This window comes from Cheilinus undulatus, linkage group 9 (genome assembly GCF_018320785.1).
Source record: "Cheilinus undulatus linkage group 9, ASM1832078v1, whole genome shotgun sequence".
Lineage (NCBI taxonomy): Eukaryota > Metazoa > Chordata > Actinopteri > Labriformes > Labridae > Cheilinus > Cheilinus undulatus.
The window spans coordinates 19,117,874-19,145,353 of record NC_054873.1 but is presented as its reverse complement, the minus strand read 5'-3'; the positions used below and the strand labels follow the sequence as shown (position 1 = coordinate 19,145,353).

At 39.3% G+C, this 27,480-nt stretch overlaps 1 protein-coding gene across 2 annotated transcripts in view; it reads left to right on the top strand.

The window, feature by feature from the left end:
- LOC121514953 (cGMP-inhibited 3',5'-cyclic phosphodiesterase A-like) overlaps positions 1–27,480 on the top strand; it is a 137,005-nt gene that overhangs the window by 96,523 nt on the left and 13,002 nt on the right. Inside the window, exons 5-12 of one of the 2 annotated variants that reach the window (XM_041795417.1) lie at positions 10,928–11,001; positions 14,830–14,978; positions 15,117–15,254; positions 15,552–15,663; positions 15,901–16,014; positions 16,489–16,688; positions 19,357–19,560; positions 21,483–21,644. In XM_041795417.1, the coding sequence (XP_041651351.1) occupies positions 10,928–11,001; positions 14,830–14,978; positions 15,117–15,254; positions 15,552–15,663; positions 15,901–16,014; positions 16,489–16,688; positions 19,357–19,560; positions 21,483–21,644 (1,153 nt within the window). Of the gene's footprint in view, positions 1–10,927; positions 11,002–14,829; positions 14,979–15,116; positions 15,255–15,551; positions 15,664–15,900; positions 16,033–16,488; positions 16,689–19,356; positions 19,561–21,482; positions 21,645–27,480 lie in introns of both variants that reach the window. The other variant, XM_041795416.1, reaches the window with a different exon arrangement.

Below are 27,480 nucleotides of genomic sequence, written 5' to 3'. Positions count from 1 at the left end.
TTTGAAGGCTCTTTCAATGCTGCCAATAGATAATTTCTAATTTTCCCAACCAATGAAGGATCCATCTGGTCATAGCCCAAAATATTTTTACACACCAATTCAAATAAACTGGTGGGATCTCATAAGCTTCAGCCTCTATAGGCTGCATCTTTTGTAGGGTACATCAGTTGATGGACTCATCCTTCATTGGCTGCATCCCATGTAGGCTCTATCATTTGTAGGGTGCATCCTTCAATTGACTGTGACCTTCATAGGTTGCTTCCTTTGCAAGCTGCATCATTGTTAGGTTGCAGAAAGTGTATTTCAAATAAAGTGACCGTGGGACAGTGACACTGCGAGGACAGTGTCCTTTGCAGGCTGCATCTTTGATAGGCTGCATCCCTTATAGGGTGCATCAAATGTATGCCTCATTCGTCATGGGCTGCCTCCTTTGTAGGCTCTATCCTTTGTAGGGTGCATCCTTTAATTGACTGTGACCTTTGTACAGTAGGTCTTTCAAAAGACACTAACCCCATGTCCTTTGCAGGATAAGTCTGTCATAGACTGCGTACCATTATGGTGCATCCTTCATAGTGCACATACTTTCTGGGCTGTAGCCGTCATAAGCTGCTTACTTTTATGGTACATTCTTCATAGAGTGCATCCTTTTGGGCTGCATCTTTTGTTAGGGTTCATCCTGTTTTGGCTGCATCCTGTTTAAGCTCTATCCTTTGTAGGCTTAATCCCCTATTGGCTGAAGCTTTTGTTAGAGTCCATCAATTGTAGACTTCATCCCCCATGTGCTGCATCATTTTTAAAGTGCATCAATTGTAGGCTCCATCCTTCATGTGCTGCATCCTTTGTGTGCTTTATCCTTTGTAGGGTGCATCCTTTATTGTCTGCACTTTTTATGAACTGCATCCTTTGCACATAAGATATTTCAAAGGACGCTTAGCCTGCATCCTTTATAGCACAAATCCTGCATAGGCTGCAAACCTTTATGGCACATCCTATGTGCATCCTTTCTGGGCTGAAGCCTTCATAGGCTACATATTTTTATGGAACATTCTTCATAGTGTGCATCCTTTCTGGGCTGCATCCTATATAGGCTGCATCTTACAGTGTTCATCCTGCTTTGGCTGCATCCTTTGCTGGCTGAATCCTCTATCGGCTGTATCCTTTGTACAGTGCATCAACTGTAGGCTCCATCCTTCATGGGCTGCATCCGCTGTAGGGCTGATCTTCCTAAGGACATTGACCCTGAATTGAAACATATATTAACTATCTTTTATCAAATGTGTATCTTTTTTTACCAAACCTCTCTCTTACACCTTGTGGTCATCAATTCGGCTCATGCACAGATGTCGTAGTACTTGAAATGGACTGCCCAGGACTGCCCTGTAAATCCTTTGCCACATGTTATTTCCTATTCCCTTTCTCCCCAGGTTCTAAAGGAAAAACAATATATGCCTCTCTTGATATCCTTTAAAACTTTGCATGAATATTACATAAATAAGATATTGAGTATTTACTCTAACTGCTGCTGTTGCCCTTACCAAATAATAACATACCCAGGATTGCTGGGCCCCTGTTACATCACAGGCCTCTGTCCTTATGATATAGATTTTATTCATAGTATTGATTGTAATAGAGCTTTTCATTCAGGATCTTTCTATTGTCATTACAAAAAAGTTTGCCACTGTATGTGTAAAGTGTAATAACCTTGCATTTAGATCATAATGTAATAAACTAAGCTGTGTGACATCAGCTGTGTTGATGTAATAAACTATTAAACTAATACAAAAGTCTACAGCTGATGACTCGGGTTTATCCAACCTTCAGCACTAAATAATACTGTTTACTTCACTTCTCTGCACACTGTTTTCTTTTGTGTCTCAAGCCCTCCAAAGAAGTGTGTGGGCTGCATCTGTCAGTGGCTTGTTTGGCTCTGTTTGCACGTTGACAGTGTGATACTTGAACAAGCTCCGTAAATGTAAGCACACTGAGCACATTCTGTACACAAAGCCATGTCGCCTGCTCTCTTAAAGCTCAGCCCATCCCCAGCAGCGGGCCCCAGCCATCGCCACTTATGGTGGTGTGAGTATAAACAAACACCTGGGTCTCTCCCCAGTCACCAGAACCCCACAATTAAACACACACACACAGACACACACATGCTGAGACAAAGTCACAGCTGCTTCTTTTGGCAGGGCTTGTACCGGTACAACAGGAGAGAACAGATAGTCTCAGGGTTTGGTTTACTGCAGCTGAGTGGGCTCTCCTCTGAGTAACACTTTATTTAAAATGTGTTCATCCGGATGAGAGCCAGATGCCTGAAATGAAAAAAGAGAGCTGTTAATGTTTCAGTTAGCTCATGATAAAACACATTAACAGTGACCATGCCTACTGAAAATGACATGCTGCTGTTGGGATCAAACCTTTGACAGCAGCCTAAAACGCATCATCTCTTACCAGAGACAAGACAAAAACCCAAGTTTAAAGGAGTATAACAAAGTTTTTTTGTAATTTAAGTAGTATAACCTATATTTTGGGATAAGAGAATGAACATGTTGATGAATTTTAAATAAAGCAAGCAAAACATGGATGCCAGGTTTTAAATTCAATGTAATGTTAAGTTGCATTTGATGTCAAAAATTTGGTAAGAAATGGTCAAATTTGAGCATGACTTATCTATGTTACCACAGTGTCTGTGTTTGCAAGCATTGCTAATATTAGCCATGCTAGCACTTCTGACCATAGCTCCAGTTGAATGCTAATATGCTAATCCAGGGCTATTCAATTACAAATTCAACTGGGCCAAATTTTAAAATCAAGAAATGTAGCTGGGCCAGACATATTTGGTGCCCAGTAAGCAGCTGATAATGTAAAATTTTGAACCAATGCATATCAATTTGATGAAAAATATGCTCTTTTTATTCATATTCTCCCTTTTAAATTAAAAAAAGCACAACAAAAAGTGATGAAAAACACAACAATAACAATAAATAAAAATGCTTTTCCACTTGAATAAAAATAACATAAATAGAATAAAAAACAAAACTCTGTAAGTAATAATTTGATCACATATTACCCAGGCATAGCTTAAAGTACGTAAAAATGAAATTTGCACAGTTGTAGCTACAGTTGAAAAGGACATGTTTTATACTCGGTATTTTAGGGCTACTTCTGTCAGCATCGCTAGCTACGCTTCAAAACAATGCAGTGCATTGTAGGTAGACTGTCACTATGCTATCCAGAGTGTTGCATTCACGGTCTGAAATACTGTGGGAATTTATGATTTATGAAAACAGGTTGCCCTCTGCATCTCTGGCATGTCTCTGCATCTCTATTGTATACACTATTCATTACTACCTTATATATGTTAGGGCCTTATTTAGATTAGGACCAAGTTTAAAAAGTCATCAAATTACGAAAAAAATGGAATTTTATAATTTAAAAGTTGTAAAGGTACATAAAGCAAAAACATTTTGAGATTTTAAAGTCAAAAATACAACCATTATTTTTAGATTAGATTCTTGTATGTTTGTGACATCATACTGTTATGATTTAAAATTTTAAGAATTTGAAATTTTTGAATTTCCAGTGTCAAAGTTTAACCCGCAATTTCTACATAGGACGACTGTGCTGCGCAGCAAAGTGCCATGGGTTTGCCCTGACCTCGCCCACTGGAAGTGTGTCTAGAGCGCTATGACACCTGCAGCCCTGATCAGCGGGCAATCACAGGAGAACTGCGAGTTCACACAGGAATAGTGTGGACGATTTTACCTTTTTGGGTTAATTTAACATCCATTCTGGTATATGTCCATGATATTATTGCTTCCACCACTGGGTGAGTACATTAGGAAGTTAAAAGGTTAATGTATGCTTAAAGGATCTAAATGGCCTCAAAAGTTAACTTTTCTTCTTCATTGGTGCTGTTGTAGCTCTGTGACCCACTGACCTCCTGGAGACCCTTTGCTCTCGCTGCAGGAAGAGACGTAATGTCAAAATAGTGATGATCGATGATGATGCATTGTGTTGTATTTTGAGAGAACTGGATATTCTAGGCTTGTGACTTCCTGTTTGGAGCTTTGGGAATTGACGCAGTTTGGCAGTTGTCGGCACTGAAAATAGATCTGCAGTGTATCTTGAACAAAGTGGAGTGGAGTGGCGCTCCAGGGACGTGCTGGCTGTGGAACTGCTTTGATAGAGCAGGGAACGATTTGCTCTGCAATACGATTTGCTGGCGGATCGCCTCGCCGTCACTGTATGTGGATATTGGAGGTAAGAGTCAACTCCTCCAAGTCCAAGGCCATTGTTCTCTCCCAGTGGATTGCTCCCAGTTGGTGGGGAGTGGGTCTCTGCCTCAGGTGAAGGAGTTCAAGTATCTCGGGGTCTTGTTCACGCGTAAGGGTTAAAGGGAGCATGAGATTGACAGGTGATTGGTGCAACATCAGCAGTTCTGTGGGTGTTGAGGGAGCTGAGCTGGAAGGCAAAGCTTTCAATTTACCAGTCAGTCCACCTCCTAAACCTCACCTATGATCATCAGCTCTGGGTAATGACTGAAAGAATGAGATTGCACATACAAGTGGTCAAAATGAGTTTTCTCCCGGGGGCAGCTGGGCTCAGCCTTAGAGATAGGGTAAGGAGTTCAGACATCTGAAGGGAACTAAGAGTAGAGCCACTTCCCCTTCACATCGAAAGGAGCCAACTGAGGTGGTCCGGGCATTTGATCAGGAGGCCTCCCTCTGGAGGTTGGCGCGCCTGGCTGGAAGGAGTCCTCAGGGAAGACCCAGAATGTGCTGGAGGGATTGTATATCCCATCTGGTCTGGGGGAATGCCTCGGAGTTGGAAAGTGTTGCTGGAGAGAAGGATGTCTGGGTCAACTTGTTCAACCTGCTACCACCATGGCTCGGCCCTGGATATGCAGAAGAAGATGGATGGAAAAAATCAAGTTTTTTCCTTTAAATTTCCAACTTTTAAATCTTTGAAATTCTGAGATTGCTTTTCTTTCTCTGCATTTTTAATCTTTATTGCTGGCCATCATACATTATGTTTGTAATTATGATTTAAATATATAAATATGTGCATCTTATTTTGACAAAATCTGATCAGAAGTATCTTGTGCCCCTTAAGATCTTAATTTGGAATTTATTTTGAAAATATATAAAACAGGTTGAAATAAGTTGTGTTGGCACCACAAGTACAAAAGAGTTAAAACTCAAAATAATTGATTCAACTAGTTCACTCACTATTTTAGATCATCAAAACTTCAAATAATGAGTGAACTAGTTTCATGATTGAGCATCACTCTGTTTGTTAATAGTAATAGCTATTACCTGTGTAAATAGTTGTTAATTTGTTGTTTATTAATGATGGCTAGAACCTAAAACTGTAAATGTATGACATAAAGTAAGTCCCTTCTGAAACTTTGAGGCTCAAACTATTTGTAAAAAGTAGAAAAAGAAATAACACCTGGGAGAAAATGAACACATGGCTTCAATTGCTTTTTCTCTGCTCCATCATCAAATCTTTACAATCTTAATTAGGACATTAGGCTTCTATTTTTTCTCCTTCCTTTTTCCATCATGTCAGCTTTCAGTGACGTCCAGCGCTAAGAACAAACAACACCAACTTCAAAGCTACAATATCTGCCCTTTTTTTATCAGGCAGACCCGGTGAAAAGAGGGCGCTTGAATGCCGTCCATTTTTCCTCGGCCCCAGCCACTGTGCTGTTATCTCCTTCACGTCATCTGGCTGCAGAGTAGGTAGATTACTGGAAGCAGAAATAATGACTACTGTGTTTATCGTGGCTTGGACACTGTCAGTTTAGGCTCTGGACCAAATGTAATCTGTCATCCAGCTCAGAGTGAGTGGCTGGGTCTAAAATCTGGGAGTAAAACGCAGCCGCGAGGCCAGTCGGAGCTTATTGCATGACTCGATACATTAAGATAAGCAACATGGGCGGAGGAGAGGCAGCGGGACTGTTTTGAGAACAAGCAGACAGTGCTGCAATTTATACACTTTTCCTTTGCAGGGTAATTAACTTGATGAAGGTTTATTCTGGAGAATGGCGAGGTGCTTGTGTATGAGAGTCATTTTCTGCCTCAGAGACTGTTGACAATACACTTTGAGTTTATTTATATCTGAACAAAAAATAGATGACACTTAAATACAAAAAAAGTCAAACCGCACTTCATCCTGCAGTTTATGTTCATACACTACTAAATGTTTTATATTAAAAATATAATATGTAATGTTCATTTAATTTCAAACAAGTATGCAAAATAACAGAAAGATCTAAAAGATACCTGGAGTCAGTTATTGATACAGTTGCAAGAAAAAGTATGTGAACCCTTTGGGATTTCTTGGATTTCTGCATAAATTGGTCATAAAATGTGTTCTGATCTTCATCTAAGTCACAAAAATAAAAACATAAAAAATAAACACAGTCTGCTTAAACTAATACCGCACAAAAAAATGATATGTTTTCATGTTTTTATTGAACAAAACATGTAAACATTCACAGTGCAGGGTGGAATAAGTATGTGAACCTTTGGATTTAATAACTGGTTGACCCTCCTTTGGCAGCAATAACCTCAACCAAATGTTTGCTGTAGTTGCAGATCAGACCTGCACAATGATCAGGAGGAATTTTGGACTATTCCTCTTTACAAAACTGTTTCAGTTCAGCAATATTCTTGGGATGTCGGGTGTGAATCGCTCTCTTGAGGTCATGCCACAGCATCTCAATTGAGTTGAGGTCAGGACTCTGACTGGGCCACTCCAGAAGGCGTATTTTCTTCTGTTGAAGTCATTCTGTTGTTGATTTACTTTTATGCTTTGTGTTGTTGTCCTGTTGCATCACCCATCCTCTGTTGAGCTTCAGTTGGAGGACAGATGGTCTTAAGTTTTCTTGCAAAATGTCTTGATAAACTTGGGAATTCATTTTTCAATCAATGACAACAATCCGTCCAGGTCCTGAGGCAGCAAAGCAGCCCCAAACCATGATGGCCCCTCCACCATATTTCACTGTTGGGATGAGGTTTTGATGTTGGTGTGCTGTGCCTTTTTTTCTCCACACATAGCGTTGTGTGTTCCTTCCAAACAACTCAATTTTGGTTTCATCTGTCCACAGAATATTTTGCCAGTACTGCTGTGGAACATCCTGGTGCTATTTTGCATACTTCAAATGTGCAGCAATGAGTTTTTTTGGACAGCAGTGGCTTCCTCCTTGGTGTCCTCCCATGAACTCCATTCTTGTTTAATGTTTTACTTATGGTAGATTTGTCAACACAAATGCTAGCATGTGCCAGAGATTTCTGTAAGTCTTTAGCTGACACTCTAGGATTCTTCTTCACCTCATTGAGCTTTCTGTGCTGTGCTCTTGCAGTCATCTTTACAGGACGACCACACCTAGGGAGAGTAGCAACAGTGCTGAACTTTCTCCATTTGTAGACAGTCTGTCTTACCATGGACACATGAACATCAAGGCTTTTAGAGATACTTTTGTAACCCTTTCCAGCTTCATGCAAGTCAACAATTCTTGATTGTAGGTCTTCTGACAGCTCTTTTGTGCCAGGCATGGTTCACACCAGGCAATGCTTCTTGAGAACAGCAAACTCAAAACTGGTGTGTGTTTTAAATAGGGCAGGGCAGCTTTAACCAACACATCCAATCTCATCACATTGATTGGACTCCAGGTTGGCTGACTCCTGGCTCCAATTAGCTCTTGGAGAAGTCATTAGCCTAGGGGTTCACATACTTTTTCCACCCTGCACTGTGAATGTTAGCATGTGTTTGTTCAATAAAAACATGAAAACATTAAAGTTTTGTGCAGTATTAGTTTAAGCAGACTGTGTTTGTCTATTGTTGTGACTTAGACGAAGGTCAGAACACATTTTATGACCAATTTATGCAGAAATCCAAGAAATCCCAAAGGGTTCACATACTTTTTCTTGCAACAGTATCAAAACATATCTTATACATAGTTATGCTCCGTTTAACACTTCCTTCAAGGAAACACTCTCATTTGTTTTGTTTGTTATGCAATTAAACTAAGAATGGGTGTATATTTGTTGCACATAACAAACTATTAAAAGCTCCTGTGAGGATTTGAAAACAGAATGAAAGTGATACCGATGCCTGCTTATGATAACCTCACAAAGCAGATGGATTGGCCAGTTCCATGTCAGTTATCTCACACATCTTCAAGCTGAAATGCTCTTTCTCAGTCAGAGAGAGGCCAGACCAATCACGGTTGTTTGAGTAGAGAGAGACTCTAACAGGATGAAGCTACAGCAGCAGTTTCTTCAGAACTTAACATTGTTTAATTGAAAGTAAATTGATGTAATGAATGTCAGTGAAGACTGATGATGATAGAGGGTGTCCTGTTGATTACTGGTTGTTTCATTGCTGATGTTATTTGTAGTGTTAGAAAACAAACATTCACCATGTGCATTGCCTCTAGCTCTGCAGGATTGCACCTGCGTTCAACTGGACTTGAAGCACTTTGTGGCACTTACTGACGCTGTTTCCTCCTCTTTAGATCTTTGCTTTTGTTATACTGACTCTGAGATGTACGTCATTCTCAACAAAGTGTCTGCTAAATCAGTGTTTCCCAACTTGTTTTTCCCTGAAGACCCACTTTTAACAGAGTACAAGCCATCATGACCCATCACCTTCATTTCCATACATTATTGTTACAAAGTCTGCCTTCTGCTCTCTGACTGACATGACTGACATGAACACCCACACCAGGAGAGTATAAAACTGATTTAGCTGTAGGAGACTTCACACAATTGTTGATAAATTCTGATGTGGAGTTAACAAAGCTAGCTAAATATGCTATTTAAGGGCACTTCTTTATTGTCCTCTATCTCTTGATAGTTGTGGGCAGGGAAATAATCACATCATCCTATTTGAAGTGTAACTGACTTTCAAATATTTAAAATAAATCCTTCAAATAATCAGGATAAGCATCGTGTCACTATGGAAACACTGTCTCCTTATTCAGTGATAGTCTCAACTAGAAGCCACACCCAATATTCATGCAAGGTATCATGGGATAGGAATAAGGTGGTTGTTACATTACACTGCCTAGACAGCTTATCTTTACATTTTAGGTGGACAGGATCTACAGTGAGTAAAGAAGGAAAAAATAATAATTACCCTTGTGGCAACCAGTGGAAATCCTCCCATCAGCTGGTGGGTCAGGACCCTAAAGTGGGTTGCAAAGTCATTATCATTGGGTCATGCATTGTGCCTGAGAAAAAAAACAAAAAACAAAAAAACAAACTATACAAGACAGTTTATCCTTTCAATATTTAACTACAACATTCTTACCCTAACTGTCATTGTTAAGCATCTCTCAGAACCTGAGATGTCTCCCTGGCTGAACAAACATACTTTCCGGCGAAGAGAAAGGGCTGAAATGAAACCATACAAGATGATAATTTGTCTTCCCTCTGCAGATCTGGGACTGTAAAATTGCTGTAATTTTAGTGTTAACTGCTGTAACTGCTCTTAAGTAGTTTTTTGTGATAAAAGCAGAGTCATTCGATATGTGACTGACAGATTCCTGGGCTGTAAATGTCCGTCTTATTTACATTCTGAGCTGAAGGCTGCATGTCAGTAGCTGAGGCCTTTCTGCTGCATTAGCAGAATAGGACGAATGTGTGCCAGTTCTTCAACTTTCATTAAAAGTAAACCTTTTAAGCCAAGCTGCCGCTGACTGCCCAGACCCCCCTGACAATAATGTACTAACTGTTCGCCCGCCAAACTATCAAACTATTTTATATTCCACACCTGCTAGACATTACACACAGTGCTCCATCCTGGGCCATGCAAATACAACAGAACTGCCTTTGTTGGGGCCTCGGGACCATTAGGGAGGGTGGGTACAGCTTGAGAGTGTTCAAGAAACAATTTATCAGAAGGAGATAGACACACTACAGGCCTTTGTGCTCCCTGTGACACCGTGCGCTAACGGCAGGCATTTCCTGCCCTGAGAAGGCAGGTTTTACAACATTTAGGGAGAGGTATTTTAATTGGAACCACCTCCAGCTTGACGGCCTCGCTGGAGAAACATGGAAAAGCGGTTGAGAGCAGCTCCGGAGGCTCCTCACGGTGTCACACAGCTAACTAACCAGTCAAGACCGGCTCAGGGCTGTTTACCTAAAGGATAATATTTATTCTCCGCTCCATTATTGTGAATGTTTTAATCCATCTCACGCTGATTTGTCATAAATCTCGAAGACGGTGGGCTCAGTACATCTCTAATGAGTCATTTATAACAGCGCCAGTCAGGCAACTGTTTCACATTTGTTTTCTTGTTTATCCTCATTGCATTGTGTTAATGTGTGCATCCATTAAATTCATTAATGAGAATTCTCTTCAAACATCCGTGCAGCGTCTGCTTGTGCGGGGACAGCACAGTAGGAGTCCCATTAGGTTCTCTTTCTCAACAACTTCTGATGACTGCTTCAACATCAAAGACAGATGTAGTGTATGGCGTTATTCCCGAGCATTTGGCACAGCTACACACACACTTTGTGCCCCACTAACAAATACATGCACAATTCCATATTAGTTACTCCATCTTCACGGGTTTTGGTGTTTGCACCCCTTTTTAACATTTTGTTCTGCCAACAAAACCAGCAGAAGCTTCATTACTGAGATCACAGTAATTCAACTATCCCCATATTCTGTAAAACTATCTGCTATTTAGCAAATGATGCAACATGCATTTGAAAACACATGTATGAGTTTCAGATTGTGTTGGTTTTCTCCATTAAAATCTTTCTGTATGCATGCTCTACTTTTGGTGTTGCTTAAACATCATCAAAATGCAACCTCAACAGCAGATATCCCATTGTTACATTACTGAGTATATCACGCTCTAGATTTGATTTTCTGTGCTTAACCTGTCAACTCTTTTTCTCTACAGCTGTGGGAGACCTTACATCAGACTGAGCCATGGTGAGGGCTCTTTAGACAAGGGAGACAGGATACCACGGCCAGGTAGGAACTTAGTCTTACTTTTTCCCTGTCATAGACACTTCCAGCTCCAAGACACCCACTTGGATGTTTTACCCTTTCATTGAAGTCAATCATGGTAGAATTGTTTAGATAATTTGCTTTGGATGTTTACAGAATTCCCTTTCCTTTTTTCAAGGAATTTTCGAAGTTTGATTGAAAATTTGGGTAGATTATTTCCTTTGAAATTTTCTTGAATTTTCCTGGATTTTTTAGGGACTTTGTTTAGATGTTTTGGTAGAATTTTCCAGGGACATTAAATGGAATTTATTTGTAAATTTCTTTGACGTTGTGATTTTTATGTGTGTGTGTGTGTGTGTGTGTGTGGAATTTGCTCTGAAGTTTTGGGGAATTTGCCTAAAATTTTCAGGAATTTTCTTGGGGGTTCTTAGAAATGTTTTACTCTTTTGGTAATTTTAAGAGAAATTCAAAGTTTGGGAAATTTGATTTGAAATTTGGGAAGTGAATTTCCTTCTGAAATTTCCAGAAATTTCATGGAATTTTTAGGGACTTTGTTTGGATGTTTGAGATGTTTTTTTTTGGGGGGGGGGGGGGGGGGTTGCCTCAAATGTCCTTGGTCAACTACTGTCTGCTGTTATCCAGTTATATATCATTGCCACTGCACAATGACAAACATGCCCATCAAAATATGTGATAACACTTAAGGTTCACTCAGAGATGATGATGTCTGCGGCCTGTTCTGTACACCAGTCATCACTCACCTGAGCTCACCTGGTGTCACTAAAGAGTATTGATGTTACTTTTATGTTAGTGCTGATCTCACATTTGAAATCATATTTCTTTTCTTCAGTGACGCCACATCTGTAGCTTGAACTTCTTTCATCGGGAGTCATATCCTGTCTGAGCACTCTGGAGCGCCCTCTGGAGGTGTCCTCCAGTAATGTGCATAGTGTGCTGGCAGCTTTATTTATAGAGAATTATTCTTATGTACCACTATTCAAAATGCTTTACAGAGCAAAAAACAAGACATTAAAACATCAAAACAATTTAGAAGTTAAAATATAAAAGATACATAAACATACCCAAGTCATTAAAATTGGTTGAATAATTTATAAAATTCATTTAATCATAACAATTTTTTTAGAAGAAAGAGGGGGTCACTTGCAAACTAGATTAAAAAAAAAAGCTAGATCATTCAGAAAAAAAAAAAAACTATAAATTGAATTAAAGACCTGTGTAGAAGAAAATAAGAAAAGATTGAACTTATATGAATTCAGCAGTGATTTAAAGTATTTAAGGCCTGTTATAGAGGAAACCTGAACAAAAACATTAGATATATTAGACACTGAAATAGCTCCATTAAGCCACTTTTTCTCTTTTTTTTTACATATACAGTATACGTAATACGGGCATACAAAAATGTTTAAATGTCATACCTTTTTGATATCATAATTATTTTGGTGTAGTATTTTGCTACCAGAGCAGTTCAATGCAGACAGTTTTTCTGATACCAATAGCTTGTACTGCAACACTGGACAGTGGTTCTCAACTGGTGGTTGAGGACCCAAAAGTGGGTTACAGAGGTGCTTTCAGTGGGTCACAAATATGTGCATGAAAATAGGGAGCAAAATTATTATTTAGAGAAGCCCTTAGCCTCATTTAACGACATGTTACTAATTTGTCCATGATTATAAGTTGATATTGGTTGTATTCTTAAGATATGGACTTATCTATCTCTTACATTTAAAGCCTAAGGTTATCGAGCATTTTCTGCAGTGGCTACTGGATAGAGAATAAGCTACACTACATGGACAAAAGTATTTGGCCACACCTGTTAATTGTTGAATGCAGGCGTTTCAGTCAGACCCATTGCCACCATAGGGGTGTGTAAAATCAAGCACTTAGCTATGCAGTCTTCATTTGCAAACATTTGTGATAAAAAATAGGTCATTTTTGAAGAGTTTTGTCACTGACGGTTCATGACAGTTTTATCCCTGCTAGATATTCCACAGTCAACTTTCAGTGATTTTAGAAAGTGGAAGCGATTAGGAACAACAGCAACTAAGCCACAAGATGGAGGGCCATACAGAGCGGGGGACAATGACTGCTAAGGTGCATGGTGTGTAAAAGTCGGCAACACTCTGCTGATTTCATAGCTGAAGAGTTCTGAACTTCCACTGGCATTATTGTGAGAGTCAGATAGAGAGGTGTAAAGAACACTGACACTCAGCTGTGGAGCAGTGGAAACGTGTTCTGTTGCGTGATAATTTACACTTCTCTTTTTGGCAGATGGGTGAGTCTGGGTTTAGTGGATGGGAGAACATTCCCTGCTTGACTACTTTGTGTAAGCTGTGAAGTTTGGTGAAGGAAGGATGACGGTATGGGGCTGTTTTTCAGGGTTTGAGCTAGGCCACTTATTTAAGTGAATGCCTTAATGCTTTGGAATACCAAGACATTTTAGACAATGCTATGCTTCCAGCTTTGTGGCAGCAGTTTTGTGAAGGCCCTTCTCTATTCCAACATGACCATGTCACAGAGCACAGAGCAAAGCCAGCACAGAGCCCTGACGTCAACCCCATCTAGCACCTTTGGGATGAACTGGAACAGAGATTGCAAGCTAGGCCTTCACATCCAACATCAGTACATGATCTCATAAATGCTCTATACAAGTTCCCACAAAATTCCAACAAATCACAGTTGAGGCTGTTATAGCTGCAAAAGGGGGACCAACTCCATATTAAGTACATGTATTTGAATATTGAATGTCCCTGTTGGTGTATTGGTCAGGCAGCTGCAGTGTTAATTTCGCCGACTAAAACTATGACTAAAAATGTCCGTCGACAGCCTTTTTTTCCATGACAAAAACTAGACTAAGACTACTAAAAATAGATCTGCGATGACTAAAACTGACAAAAAGTGGGTTTAGTTTTCATCAAGATGACTAAAACTAGACTAAAATGTAATTTAGTTTTTGTTGGACACTTAAAAGTCAGTGATATTTCTTCACTGTGGGTGAATCTGTCTAAAAACAATGCATCTGTATCTATTCTGCCTCTCAGTTGTAGAGAGCAGGGACCCCAGGTTTGGCAGAGTGAATAGAACACACTACTATGATTTGGTGCCAGATTTAGGCAAGAATGAAATACTTGGACTAAAAGTAAAGACTAAAATGTGAGGGCTTTTATGGACTAAAACTAGACTAATATGTTATGAGTTTTTGTCGGCTAAACTTAAAAGGTTAGAAATGACTAAAATGCGACTAAAACTAAAATGCATTTCATTTAAAGACTAAAACTAAGACTAAAATTTAAATTGCTGTGATAATTAACACTGGGCAGCTGAATACTTTTGTCCATATAGTGTACCTCTTGAAATAAGAAAGTCGCGCACCTTTCGACTTCAAAATAGCATCCTTAAACTATTTTTATTCTTGTCTTTAATCTCAGTTGTGCAATTGCTTTCCCTGAATTACTCAACAGCAACATTTTTCATAAAATCTAGTTGAATTGTTGAACATTTTCACAAGTTTATTTGAGTATCCACTAAGGCTGTGAGAGTGAGTCCTGTGGTCAGACAAGTTGAGAGTCACTGTTATAAGATGTTTTGATCAAAAGCAAAAATCACTGAGAAAATAACACACAAATCACTATCCCTGTCATACTCTTGTTGAGAATTGCTGAAAATAACTAGTTATAATAGAGAAGGATTAGGGGGAGAGGCTATAACTGAGATGTGAATTAAACACCCCCCAAAAAAACGTGACAGTGTGCCTCATCTTAAAGACATGATTAGAGGGGATTTTTCCTCTTAAGCCGCAGGGTGACATCTCTTTGTTTTTTCCTCCCCTGGCAGAAGACCAAGTGGTTGTGTCATCAGACTATGACAGCACCCACGAAGCCAACCACAGTGACAGCAGTGATGTAGCACAAACAGAGGAGGACACAGAGGAGGGAAAAAACCCCACCCAGAATGTCATCCTGCACCCGCTAATACCTCCAGAGGTAAAGCAAGGACAGAATGACTTCTAATGCAACATAAAGCTGTTAATGAGAGGCAGCGGATTTACAATCACACAGATGAATTGGAATGTGCGATATGTTCATTGTCTCACCGTTCTTTATGATGTTTCGCCTCAACAGGAAAAACCTATTCTGGCTCCGGAGCCGCTAATAATGGAGGACTTGGAGCCATTGATGAGTCAGCTAAACAATTGGAACTTCCCCATCTTTACTTTGATGGAGAAAACCAGTGGGAAATGTGGACGCATCCTCAGTCAGGTGAGAGTCCACCAGTGGGCTAGGGTGCTAAAAATATCGGTCATTTGCAAATAAGACAATTAGAATAAAGAGAGTTAAGACATTATAAGTGGTACAGTTGAATTAAAAGGACACCTTTGCATGCAATATGATGAACATTTGCACAGACAAGCCCATATATGCTTTCACAACACTGAAATTAGAACAAATTTGATGCATGATTTTATCTGCAAAGACTCAAGGTTTATAATAATTCCCATATTTCAAACTTCTTAGAACTTTCTTGGTGATCTGTCAGTGAGATTTCTGTGTTTTCAGGTCTCCTACAGGCTCTTTGAAGACACCGGCCTGTTTGAAACCTTCAAAATCCCTGTCAAAGAATTCATGAACTACTTCCATGCCCTTGAAAACGGTTACAGAGACATACCATGTAAGCTTGGACATCCCTCTCCTCTTCATGCTTTAACAGTCCTTAAGTTTACCCATGACTTTTTTTTTAATCTGTAATGACAAAAGTGTCCACTAGAGGGAAATGTTTTACCATTTTTCAGTCATATAGGCCTGCATGCAGCCTGTATGTTATTACAAGAAAACATAAGTAGCCCTGCAGTGCCACCTGGTGGTGAAGATTACACACTCAGCAGACGTGTTTTGTCTTCTGACCCAGATCACAACAGGGTCCATGCCACAGATGTTCTTCATGCAGTCTGGTACCTCACCACGCAACCTGTGCCCGGTCTGCCCAGCCTCATGGCAGACCATGGCTCTGCCAGTGACTCAGGTGTGTCTGATGCTGCAGGTACATACATGCAGTCCTATTTATGTAGTAGTGTGCATGCGAATGTGTCTGAATATTTAAAACCATAGATTCTCTGGAAGACTGTCAATATGTAGGTCAGATTTTATGATTCTTCTGTTGTGCCTGCAGCGTTACAGTGAGGGGATTTTTAATGTCAGAGCGTCAAACCTGCAGGAGAGTGTGTTCTTATCCTACCCACTCTTTATCTAATCTTTCTCAGGCTTTTGGCTCTTTCTTTGACATTTCAAATTCTATTTGAAGTCTAGAACAGCATGAAATTGCAGGCAGATTAGAGTTCCCTCTTACTCATGTTTTTATAACCTCACTTGTATGCTTTACTAGGGCCAGCCCTTTGATCTACATATAAGTGGATCTGAGTGTTTTTTAGCATGTCAAGGTATATGTATGTGAAATAATGTGTTTGTGTCCTTGTTCTGTCTGCTCTCCCTATACAAGACTCTGACAGTGGAATAACGCACAGTCACATGGGCTTCCTGGTTTCAAAGACCTACACTGTGTCAGAGGATGGTTACGGCTGCCTGTCAGGACTCATACCTGCTCTGGAGCTCATGGCCCTCTATGTGGCCGCAGCAATGCACGACTACGACCACCCAGGGCGGACCAATGCTTTCCTCGTGGCCACCAGCGCCCCACAGGTACTCGTGCTACAGAAGCAACAGTAGTCTCACAGCATCTGTATTGTGTCAAGTAGAAGATTTAATCTGTCTGATCTGTTTAATCTGTTTGATTTATAACAGTCAATCAGCTTTGCTTGATTTCTAATTTGTCTATATCACTATCATTCAAAAGCTGAAGGTAATCATCAGTCTGTGTCCCAGTTTCAGTAATTACTCCTTCCTTGGCAAGACAGAGTTGATCTCTTTTGTCCAAACTTTGTCTCTGAAATCCTAGATGCTCTGAAAATCAAAATCAGACAATGGCAGATACCAATACTCACACAATACTGTGCTTTCAAATAAGCAATGATATTTGGTGTGCAAACCGTGGCATGCCAAATAAACATATTATAGATATATTTCACATTTATTTGGGAAACCTCTTGTTGAAAATGTTTGGGAAGGGCACGACTTTTCAAAACAGTTAATTGGACGAATGCTCTGTCTGTCACCTTCATTGCAAGCCAATCAGAACAACAAGGCAAATTTAGATAGTAGACATTTGCAGCTCCAGTGCTAACCTGAGCTGTACAGGCTCACACTACTGTGGGTATTTGAACAGCAAAGGCTGTCGTTGGCTAAAACGTAATGCTGAAGTGAGATGTGCAAAACCATCTTGTCTTCCAAGAGAAGCTTCCAGTGTACCACTTTGCTCTTGTTGTTGAAATGTTGTCAAGATCTGATTAAATTCCCGCTTTTCTACAGCTGCATCCAAGCTAATTGCTACCATGGGGGTAGCCACTATATTCACCATGCTTCCATGAGCATGTAAACAAAGTAAACACCTGTTATAAAGCTATTCCAGAGGAATGTAAAGTAAAAGCTGCAACTACCCTGGCAATTGATTCAAATTTGGCAACGTAACTCTAAGAAATGCAAAGAAAAAAAAGAAGACAGTGCAAGAAGAAATTGAAATAGCGACACAAAATGTATCAATAGATAACAATAAAAAGCCAGATGAGGAAGTAGAATAAAAAATCAAACTGCATTGCTACCAAATTAAATCATTTATTCATCTTCCTGTTCCATCAAACTTTCAGAATTGCCTCCTTATATATGTCATTATCCTTATGAAAGTTCATCAGTGTCAGTCCACTCAAACGTTTGTCTGTCAGACTTTATTAATGTGTTTTGACCAAGATAAGCAGCCAAAGGAGTGCTCACTACTGAATATTGACACCATCAGAGAAAAAGACTAAACCTTTAACACAGATTTTCTGAATAAAATCTCAAAAACCTGGCTGGTGTCACTGTATGTAGTTGTATGTGTAGGGTATTCAGCTATTTCCGAAGTTGTCATCTAAGGTGTTGATGCAGAGTGGGCTGACGCTTCTTATTCACAAAAAACCCCTCCAGAAATTCACATTTTTCCTACAAACAGTTTGGTGCCAGAAATCTTAATTAAAATTCTACTGCTACTACTACAAGTTACGTTACACCTATCATATGCCTTCATTCATTTTTTGGCGTTTGTGAGTGGACGCAGCCAAAGATGTAACTCAGGAACAGAAAAAAGAAATAAATTGAATAAATAAAACCATTAAACACATGACCAGCTATTGTTACGGTTTTGTTTGTTTTTAAAAAAAAAACAATGAAACACCGGTAATAAATTGTAAGCTCAGTGTGTACAGGATTACGACTGGTGGCACCACTGGTTACTGGTTACAGAGAATTGTTAGGAGGAACCCATTTTCTTAAAACAGAATTACATTTTTTGGTAAAGTTACATAGCTAAGCTGTTTTGTGCACAAATGTCAGGATAACAGAGAATTTGGTAGGCACTGAAATTACTTAAAGGGAAAAGTGATCCAATTATTGCAAAACAAAAAAGGTTTAAATGGGATAAAAGTGGCAAAAATGGGAAAACATTAGTGATGAAAATGGTTAAAAAGGGCAAAAATAAGATGAAGGAGGCAAATATGGGATAAAGCAACAAAAGAAGTGGCAAAAAATGGGTGCTTAAAAATGTGAAATGCAGTTAAAAAGTAGCAAAAATGGGATAAAGCAGCAAATATAGGTCAAGAAATGGCAAAAATTGGTGGTTAAAAATGTGAAAAGCTGTTAAAAAGTAGCAAAAATGGGAGAAAGCAGCAAATATGGGTTAAGAAAAGAAAAAAGTAGCAAAAATGGGTGGAAAAATAGGTGAAAAGCAATTTAAAGGTGGTGAAAATGGGTTGAATTGGTGAAAATCACTGGCTTAGTTGGTGAAAGGTAGCAGGAGGTGGCAAAAGAATTGCAACAATGGGCGGTAATATTGGTGAAAAGCAGTTAAAAAGTGGCCAAAATGGGTTAAAAGTGGCAAAAAAAAATGGCATAAAGAAGCAAGTATGGGTAAATATCCTACAGGCATGAATTCTCTCTGGGTTTTTCAGGGGCCTAGTCCAGTCTGTGGGCAGGCATTAATATTTAATAGTGTAACTTGTGTCAGCGTTGAGTTAATTTTTTGAGGAAGTGCACGGTCAGCATGACAAACCACTGCAGGGAACACACAGCAGTCAGCAACACGCATACATGTATACATGGTCAATAGCGGTATACCTCCAGCCTCTGTTGTAGGATTATCCAGTCCTACTTTTTACATCACTTTGTAGTTATTCATGTGCACAGATTTGTAGTTCTTACTGTAAATCATCTGTGTCTGCAGGCAGTGCTCTACAATGATCGATCTGTCCTGGAAAACCACCACGCTGCCTCAGCCTGGAACCTCTTCATGTCCCAGCCGGAGTACAACTTCCTCGTCAACTTGGACCATGTGGAATTCAAGCGTTTCCGTTTCCTGGTCATCGAGGCTATTCTGGCAACTGATCTGAAGAAGCACTTTGACTTCCTGGCTGAGTTCAATGCCAAGGTAGAACTAAACATACATTTTTGACAGTAGATATTCATACACATCACATCAACACAGATGACTGCTTGAATTAAAGTTTTAAGAAATTTTATTTGCATGCTGAATGAGTCACTGACAGTTCTCTTGGCTTTTTGTGGAATGACAAACCCTAAGCATCATAAAGTTTACCTTTTATATTACTTTTGTCTTGTGCATTTTTATTTCAGATAGTGGCATATATGCAGCAATCAGTACAAGAACTGCATCATCAATTTCTATCTCTATCTAATTTAATTGCCTGGGAACTTTAGGCGGTCTAATTAGGGGGAGTTTGGGTCAATGCCAGCATATCAGCTTTGTGAGTCACATGTTCTCTGTAGGATTAACTGAAAGGGAAATTTCCAGTGATTTTTTTTTAGGAACAGCTCTGTATGTCGAGGACACTGAGGCACTTGCAGTACCTTCCTGTCAATTAATACAACACAAAGCACCCTGCAGCTCTTCACAAACTCATTTAAGTGCAGACAGGATGTTGGCTTTAGATTGGAATCTTGGCTTTGTTCATTGTGATTATTAGTACAGTGGTGAGCCTCCGTGGTCAGGGCCTGTCAGCCAGCATCACGCTTATTAGCTCAGCAGCAAAAGTAACAGCAATGTGTCTGACTGCAGATCAGCCTGCTCTGCTCTCTCTGTGAGGAAATTAAGTTACTACCCATCCAGTGTTGCACTTGATCTCCTCAGCTTCCTGAGTTATTAAGAGGGAAAGATAAAACTGGGAGTCAGGGGTCATCCTTCTCTTGATGTAAAGCTTATTAAACGTTGGTAGAAATAAGAAATTCATTTAAACAGCTGAGGTTAATGTAAGCTTCGACCTCTTGTGTTTGATGCTGTAACATTCATGGAAATAAGGTGTTAATCATATAGCACTGAGTAACCTTTAGGAGCTGGAAATGGCCATGATTTAATCAAGCTTGTCTTATTGGAAGATTATATCCTCTATTTCTGTTCAATTTTATCAAGGTTGTTTATGACAATACATGACCAGGTAGAAGGAAAGCCTCACAAAAGGTCTTATCTCTCTTTTCTCATGAAAAGTCCATTTCTGTTTGTTTTATTCCTTTCCTCCTTATTCCTTTCTCAACTGGCCAAATCTCCTATGAGCATTTCTAACTGGTTTTAATAGACTGAATCTGCAAATCATGCTTCTGGGAGCTGCTACTAATTTCTTGGTAATTTTTATGTAGCCAGCTGTTAACGTTAAACGATTTCCAGGCAAGAATCCCTCTTCCAAATCTGCAAAAACAGTGTCATTTGTCGCTCCATAACATCCCAGACTAGCCCCCAGTTTATCTGAGAGTCCCCCATTCAAAAGCAGATAAGTTAGCAGCTTCACTCTGGCTCACTTTAGCCCAAAAAATAGTCAAAATTCCTTTCAAGTTACTAGCAATTATTGTTTTTCAGGTTTAACAACATGACAACATGATGCAGTTTGTGAAAAGAAAGAAAATGAAGCTTTATTAAGTCCAACTCCTTTGTAGCTATTCAGTACTTTCAGTAAACTTTAAAAGAAATACAATTCTCTTTTACTCAAGTTTATATGTTGTCCAGTAATTTTACTTCTACTTAAGTAAATTTGAACTGAATTAATACTTTTACTTGAGTACAATTGTTTTGTATTCTTGTTACCTTTAGTCATGATTTATTTTAAGAAAATGGGCAAAATATGTAAAATTAGACATTTAACATCTGCATACAGATGGAGGGAATGACCCTTGTTTCATAAGCTCAACAGTTGAACAGGCTCTGCAAAAAAAAAGCGTCAAATATTTAACATACAGCAGATTATGTGCATATTGTCGACATTATATCTGGGTGTCTACCCTGCTGTGCTGCATTTATGTTTGAATATGTTAACTGTCAACACATCTATTTGTTTCCCTCAGGTTGGTGATGATCCTTCCACGGGTATTGATTGGTCGAACGAGAACGACAGGTTGCTGGTGTGCCAGATGTGCATCAAACTGGCTGACATCAATGGGCCTCTTAAGTGTAAAGACCTGCACCTGCAGTGGACAGAGGGCATTGTCAACGAGTTCTATGAGCAGGTGTGTGAACCGTCTCTGATGGCAACTAAGACCTCATTTGTATCTGTTAATATGAAGATCAATGTGCCGTCATGTTTGCATGCATGACAGAACACCTGTAGAGATTAACACCCTCCAGTCCATTACACTAGCTCTGCATTATGAAATCTGTGGTCAGCATTGATCTTACACACATTGTTTTATCGTTTTGAATATTAACTATGAATTCTTACATATTTATTGTCACTCTGTTTTTAGACAGACACACAGATGTCTTGTTCTATCCATTTCAAGGATTTGTTAAACAAAAAAACTTCCAGTCAGAGGAAAAAGAAAAATCCATCTTGGTCCTTATGCAATCTTTGCATTGAATCTTGTTGAAAGCCACTTCCTTTAATTCTGTTTTTGATTCAGTCTTTCTAACATATAAGGATGGTAAAGACCTCTAAGAGCTGTTCTAGAGAGAGGATCTGTCACATCTGTGAATCCCTGACAGAACTAATGCATCCAAATGCAAATGTACTATCTTGTTCATAATAAATGTACATGAAATTTACAGAACATTTAAAATGTTGAGTAAGTCATGCTGTAGTGATGAAGCAGTACAAATTAATTCAATAAAGCAATACAAAAAGGTTTTTGACAGGAAGGAAGAGCTGTATAGTGACATTTAAAAACAATGAGAAAAAAGACAAGGAAGGCAATGATGAGGAGTTGCAACAATCTAGTCTAGGAAAGATGAAGGCATGGACAACTTTTTTCAAGGGCTGATTATTGAAGTTTTAATTTTGCAGATAGATGATGTAAACACAAAATCTCTTTTTGTATGATATTCAAAGATGAGGATACAACCAAATGTAACACCTAGATATCTGGAAGATAGTTTCATGTTTGTAGATGTTCAGCAATACTGCTCTTGATTAACCTTGCAAAGCAGATGGATTCACCCGTTTCCGTGTTTCTCACTGCCAAATCCATCTTGCAAAGCTCCCATATGAACCGATTGGGCCCTGTGAGAAAGTGACAGGACCAATCAGGAATAAGAGGCAGTACTTCCAGGGATGACGGAGTTGTGACGTAAGCAAGCAGCGACAAGAGGCTGATGCAATTATGGTGGAAGAGATTAGATGACATTTCTTTGTTACAAGAAGAGCAAAGTACAACACTGAGTTCTTTTTTTCACAGAAACGATGTTTTGCTCTTATCCCGACCGGATTCGACAAGTCTAAACATCACACGTTTTGTTGCTCTGCTTGGCTCGTAAAGATGGGACGGACAGAACGTTCATCCAATCACCCTCTGAGTTTTTTTCAAAGGCTCTGCCCTTTCCCAAACACAGGCTATGGGAGGTTTTCCGGATGTATGAAAGAAATCCACCTGGTGTGTCATGCTAGCTCTTGATGAGATAAAGATATTTGGACTGAATCGCAATAGTTACAACAGTTTTTATCCATCTATAACTTTACATCTCTGAGATAGTCTATGGTAACAGGTATGCCTCTTGGATCCCCAAATCTCTAAATTAGGTATGTCTGGGTGTCATCTGCGTAAAAGTAAACCTTTTTATAAGGCCCCCCGCAACTGGGATTTATTCACAAAGTCAATGTGTGTGTGTTGGACCAGTAGCACTGGTGTTAGCATCCTAACAATGACCTCATTTAGGAGCTGAAAAGTGTATCAAACTATTATTGGATTTAATGTTGAAATTGTTTATTTGTGCCACTTTTTACCAATTTTAAACTTTTTATACATTCAGTAGTAGAAGTGGCCACCTTAGTCTAGAATCTGACTGTTAGATGTTATTCCCAGTTTTTCACACTGTTGCTTTTAGATAGTTTAATCAGAGCAGCACTTAGATCTATCACCATACAGATAGTTTAACTGCAGAGTGCTTCTTTCAGTTATGGACGCTGGTCACCAATAATTGGACGATTTTATCGCCTTAATCACGGCAATGAAGCACTGACATATCGAGATCTTGTCCCAACGCTGGCTTCAAATGTTTCAAACACAAATATTCAGTCCAGTAAAATGCCACAAGGAACTTTGACCTTAGTGCCCTCATTATATAGCGTTGCATTAACCCCTGAAACACCATGTAAAAGATGGAAAATTATAGCTGTTATTAAAGCAGATTTATGGCATTGTTTAAGTACTGAAGTAGCCACTAAGTGTACAGCTCTGGATCCAGTTGAACATTCAGCCCATCGTGCCACTCTCAGCAACCTTAGTAACAGTATGTCCCCTTGGCATTGACTGGCTGCCAATCTCTACTAATTGCATCAGGGTCAAGCTTCAACTCTTAATGTACCCCACTCCTTCAGCCAGGGAACGTAACCACCTTGTTACGGGCCACTCAGCAGTACAAAGTGCTAGAGACTTGCTCTTCAGTGTCTACAGTCCTGGTGCTCCTGCTGGATGTGGTGACGCACGCAGGCTGCCCAGGCAACTGTCATTCAGGAGCAGCAGCCTTCGTCATTACAGTGGAGAGACCAGCAACCTTGGAAAAAACAGCAAAGCAATACATCTCCTCTTCAACACAGGACATGTTCAGGCATATACACAAAGCATACAGCACATAATACACAGAAACATGGTCATGGATCGGGAAACAAAGCCCTGTGGATGAGTTGTGTCACCGCGCTGAGAGGATTTTTGATTAAGATGTGTGAACCAGGATGTGGGTGTCTTGCATCGGTACTGTATTGTAGATGAATCTGTGGGGTTCACGTGTTGATAGATTATAACTGCTGTAAGCCTCCATATAAATAAAGCTGGGACATTACATAGGAAGTATGCAGTATGTCACGTCATGACTTGTGCTACAATTATTATAATGCTGCTGCTGAATGTAGACAATTTAGACCAGCATCAAACATTATTTTATAATAAAAGACTATACCCTGTTATAATAAAGACCAGCGTTAATCACAGTGAGCACCAACGGTATTTAGCCCCATTACAGTGGCGACATAAACCTTCCCTTTAACAGGTAGGACTGCTGAGCAGACCAGGCTCGTGTTGAACAGCTCTCAGCCGAAACCACACTGGGGTTTGAAAGGGCGAGTAGGAGGAGTAGGGGTGGAGAAAAGCAAGAAGAGGAGAGGGACAAGAGAAACAACAAAACATCAAATGGAAGACAATCCATGACAGTTGGGACCATAAACTTGTCTCCAATTTTATAGGATATTGGTATAATTAGTATTAGCATTAGCAGCTAGGATGGTAATTAAATAGAGAGAACTATTATTCAACTATTATTCATATATACAGCAGTAAAGAAGTATTGCTCATAGATTCAGTGAAACTGTTCTAGTAATGATGTTAATGATGAAGCAATGATCACCGTAGTACTAGAACTGGCAAAAATAATGGCGACAGAGAGAAAGACGTATGAAATATATAAAGGTGATGATGATAATGCAATATGAACAGTTCCTAAATTCACTTTAAGATATGAGGTAATTATAGTAGTTATGATAGCTATAATATTAATAATAATATCAAGGAACCAAATAACTCTGTTGTGTAAGTTGTCCTTAAACCCCCTATTTTTTCATCTATACTTCCATCTGTTTTTCACTCCTTAATTGAAGGTTCAAACTCTCAATTGTGGACTAATATGACCTATTATCTGGATTTTAAGGTAACTGAACTCAGAATTGCTGTCTTGTGACATTGCTGTTATTGAGGGCCTCGCATTGCGAGTTTCTTCACAATCATCACTCTGGTACTAAAAATTGAACATTTCCCTAAATATTTTTCTTGTATTTGCTTTTATAGCACAAGTAGAAGAGGCGTTACTGTCAGACGTTGAAAGGATAAAGCTTTGCTGACATCCATCTGTTGAGGATGTCAGATCTCAGCCTCCCTCACCCCACCTTTACGTTTTCAATCCATTCATGTTTACACACCTGTCAGGAAATTCCATCAAGTTACCAGCCCCCCTGATACCTAATCTTTTGATGACTCTCTTTGTGCTCTTACATTAGCAGCACCCTGCTCAACAGGAACAAAGACTTTCTACTATACACTGTAAGGGATTACACTTTGGGGTTAGTTGCCAAGGCAACCAGGAAACCTTGCTATAGCTGTTGTTCATGCCCCTCCATACAGACATGATATAAAGCACACATGCTGGTGAATTTCTCCAAAAATAACTCACTAGAAGATTGAACAGCAGTCTGCATGCAGAGGAAATGTAGATGTATCCAGCCCTTTGGCATTTTCACTCATTCATTTCAGTCATATGGCACAGGTCAGCTTCAGATGCCAAAAATAATAGTTATGTTTTTGTTAACAGGCAAGAAAATTATTACTTGTAATGCTTTTACTTTATAATTTATAATTTCTTAAGCTAAAAACATTTTATTTCCTGTGTGGATGACAACCTATACCCAAAGCGGCTCATGAGGGGGGATAAAGTTTTCTAAGTCCCAGCACTGGAGGGACCCATGAAGGTTGGCAAAAAAATGGTCCATCCTTACAATATCTCCAATATTTTAACAAAAAAAATGTAGTACTTATTAAAGCAACAAAAATGCAATTTTTTTATATACTCCTTAAAAATGTACTGTTTCTAAATTTAGCTCCTCCTTAAAACAGACTTTGTAAAGCAATGCCAGGACATTAAAGTTGGGATCCTGGAAAAACCTAACCATGGACATATGGTCAGTAGACTCCATGCCTAAGCCTAACCTTAGATGGTTGGTCTGTAGGCTTCATGCCTAACCCTAACCTTAGAGTTTTGGTTAGGGGACTTTATTCCTAAGCCTAACCTTAGATGGTTGGTAGGAGGACTCCATGCCTAACCTTAACCTTAGAAGTTTGGTTAGTTGACTCCAAGCATAAGCCTAATTTTACATGTATAGTCATTAGTCAGTAGACTCCATGCCTAAGCCTAACCTTAGACCAGGGGTCAGGAACCTTTTTCGGTTGAAAGAGCTATTTTTGGTCGCACCCCCTTCCAGAAAATCTTTGAAGAGCCGCAAAACACATTTGAACCTTCTAATGAAGGCGATGCAGTCAGTTAGCCTAAGTCCTTGTCTATCGGCTGGCTGAGCAAAGGTATATGGCCATCCATTTATATGTTTGATCTTACTGATAACTTTCCACTTAGTTGTTATTATATTATTACCCGGTATTTTAATCATCATTTTCATTTTGATGGAATAATGGATTTAGAACTATAATAGAAACAACTGTGTGCATATTTTTTATCTGTAAGTGCTATTATCAGCAAGTGATTATTTATTTTTATCCTTAATGATACTGATATAACCATTAGCATTACTTCTTTATTCATCAAACACTCCTTACACCTGCTGTCAGAAAGAGTTAATGCAGAATATTGTAGTCGCCTACTGTTCACCTACAGATGAAACCTCCACTTCTTCTCCTCTCTCTATGCTGCTGTCTGTCTGTCTACGTCACATACAGGCACGCAGTAAAAAATTCTGTTTAGGTCAATAAATAAACAATAATATCCATGATCACTGGGTCACAGACTTTAACAATACATTCAGTAGGACAAACCAGAGCCATCAAGATAATGACTCCAAATATCCATGAGAGAGTAGAATCAGCTGTTAACAGCCTTTCTACCTCTAGACAGCGCCACATTAACGCATGTGACATTTTCAGCCCAGACATCACAGTCTGATCTTTTACAGCACAAACGCACACTTGTACACTGAATCTTACATTCATTACATGCCAGAAATATTTAAATAATCATTAAACTTATCAATCTTCTGAATGATAATATGTACTTCATGGCAGCAGAGTAGTCAGAGTCAGCGCCAGACTATACATATGTTTGCCAGTTAATAATACAGCAAGTTTCACTTCAAAACAC